Source organism: Propithecus coquereli, unplaced genomic scaffold, assembly GCF_000956105.1.
Source record: "Propithecus coquereli isolate 6110/MARCELLA unplaced genomic scaffold, Pcoq_1.0 Scaffold349, whole genome shotgun sequence".
NCBI classification, from domain to species: domain Eukaryota; kingdom Metazoa; phylum Chordata; class Mammalia; order Primates; family Indriidae; genus Propithecus; species Propithecus coquereli.
The window spans coordinates 1,286,535-1,289,173 of NW_012149163.1; the positions used below are offsets into that span (position 1 = coordinate 1,286,535).

The 2,639-nt window shown below is 42.9% G+C and overlaps 1 protein-coding gene across 1 annotated transcript in view; it reads right to left on the bottom strand.

Moving 5' to 3' along the window:
• ERLIN2 (ER lipid raft associated 2) overlaps nucleotides 1–1,997 on the bottom strand; it is a 19,395-nt gene extending 17,398 nt beyond the window's left edge. Inside the window, exons 1-2 of the mRNA XM_012651119.1 lie at nucleotides 1,877–1,997; nucleotides 738–833 (exon numbers count right to left, since the gene is read on the bottom strand). Of these exons, the coding sequence (XP_012506573.1) occupies nucleotides 738–833; nucleotides 1,877–1,983 (203 nt within the window). The 5' untranslated portion in view covers nucleotides 1,984–1,997. The remainder of the gene's footprint in view (nucleotides 1–737; nucleotides 834–1,876) is intronic.
• Nucleotides 1,998–2,639: the final 642 nt, after the last annotated feature.

A 2,639-nucleotide genomic window follows, 5' to 3' on the forward strand; every position in this document is an offset into this window, starting at 1 on the left:
TCTCTCTCAAAACATCTTACTGTACCGTACTCACCTATTTTCAGACTGTGGTTAACCACAGGTTACGGAATCAGTGGAAAGTGAAACTATGAACACGAGTGCACTGTACTGGTTTTGCAACAGCAGGTTCCTTATTTAACGCGTCTCAGACGGTAACACCTGCTTTGCTCAGTCTCAGGATTACTGAGACTCAAATGAGACAATGTACCTGAATGCACTTTGAAAGCCATAAAGCATGGTAAATAGCAGAAGAAACTTACAGGGTTAGTTTAAAGGTCATTCTGAAAATCTTCTTCTTCTTAGCTAGAGATACTTCAGAGATGGCCATCTCTGTCTAACTTAGTCGGGCTTTAGCTTTGTCACAAGCGATCCCACTCCTATTTTAGATGTCACTTCACCATACACAGTTCAACTCCCCCACCCCCATAAAAATTATAGTCTCATTTCTGAAGTTCAAATAAGGATCAGCAAAATTACCATTTTTTTTTACATTTGTCATGGTAGCCTGTGATTTAAAACACACACACACACACACACACACCCACCTTTTCCTTCTATACATTCGGAAGAGAGTCTTCTCTGGCTTTTATGCGTGTGTGTACATGTGTGTGTATACACACGTACACGTATCCTTAAATCATTCTCTGAAAACGCATTTTACTCATCCAAAAAGGCTACGTAATTTCAAATAATGCACAAGTCAATAGCCCAAATTTGCAGTCATCCAACCATAGCACACAGCCAAGTTTACCTGCACAGACTTATATGACGTGATGAAAGGGAGCATGAGATGGAAACCAGGGCCGCTGGTTGACGTCAGCAGGGCACCACCTCTGCAGAGGAGGGAGAGAGGGGCAGGTTCGGCTTAGCAACAGGGATCTATTCCATCAATACCATGTGGGCCAACTTTCTTTTCGGCCCTATAAACATTTAATAGAGAGTGACATGTGCCAGGGCCATGTCCGCAGATCCCTTTCGTCCTCTCGGCTCGACCTTAATATTCTAGGAAGGCTGATGGTAAAACATAAACCATTATTTATGCTTTGGCAATGGGAAAAATAGGCACGCAGGCTAAGTGGCATAAAGACAGCAGAATCTCTGACTGTACTTAGAAAAGAGAGGAAATTTGTTTTACTTGTCATGTCTGTTGAGCTTGTGGCAATGCATTAGGGCAGTTAAATACAGAATATGGTCATCAATTAACTGTACTAATGTTGGAGTCCAGTGACATGACCTGCCAGAATAATTTTAAGTATATAAGTCATTTAAAAAAATATATACATATATTTGGCAGTACGGTTACCTTTCTAATCAAGTTGTATGTAAATGACAAAAGCCTTTTTCAAGAACACAGAAGGAGATGGTAGGGAGAAATAGAGGGGAAACTCAATGAGAGTTTTAGAACTTGTTTTCAGCAATCCAGAGGTAAGCGTCATAGGGCACATATAAGAAGGGATTCATAAAGACTTAAAGCAAAAAACATGGTCATAGAGGTTACTAAAAGGAAAGCAACCCAAGATTTACAAGTGCTCTTTTGCTTTATACTATGAAGTCAAAGAATTTTTTTTAAAAAAACAAGCAATAAAATAAACTGATATAATGAGCTACTTTATTGTAGGAACCTCTGTCATAAGACTTGCCTTGATTGCCATAAATCAATCTGCAGGCTCTTTCATTTTTCCTGAATTGTTCATCTGAAAAGAGTATCCCAAATTAGCGGAATAGGTTATCTTTTCAAATTGTCATCAAGAACTGGGACTCAGCTGGCTTTTGTAGAGGCAACCTACAAAAGGTTCCTAGTGTGGAACCAAGACTGCCAGAGGGAAAGGGAGTCATTTAGCGGGAAGTTGCAAGTTTCTACCTGTCTCTGCCTTACCTGTAATACACCCCAATATGTCCCTCTTCTATCTTGTGCACAGCTGAGAAGAGAGATGCACAAAAGAAACTGGAAGCCACTGCCACAATTGCTCCCAACTGAGCCATCAGCGAGCCTTTATCCTAGGGAAAAGATACAGGAAAACGTGTGTGGTCCAGTGTGCAGAGGAAAAGCTACCACGGCCAGAGCACCTCACCAAGCTGAGTTCCCTGAAAGTGACTCATATCCAGCCTGGTATAGGATGAACACAAGGCTAGATTTACAACGCACTTCATCCATGTTCTCAGTCAACATTCCCGTTCTATAATTGTGGAATTACATCCTCCACTGCATTGAAGAGGCAATGGCTCCAGATAGAGCCATTGCCCAAAGGAGAAGCAGCGCCAGTTGGGCAGGGTTCAGAACACAGCCTTCCCTTCCTGTGAACACGAATGTGCTGTCACTGGAGCCTCTCACAGTAGCAGTGGGGAAGACAGGCAGCTGCGGTACGTTGGCCCAAATTACAGAGGATGTCAAATGACAGGCAGTTGTGGCTATGTAATTCTGGTCAGAGCCTCCCTGTCCTAATTGCCTGCCGTTTCAAAGGAAACCATTATTTACTCCTTTCAGACGCTGGAGTGACAGAGGCAGCATGCGAGTAGAGTTCCAACGTAGGTTTCTCTGGCCTCTCATCCACCTTCCCAGTTATTCCTTTGGCCCCAAACGGAACAGACTCTGAACAAGACTGAAGCCACACTCCCTCCCACACACTTGGGCACTCTGC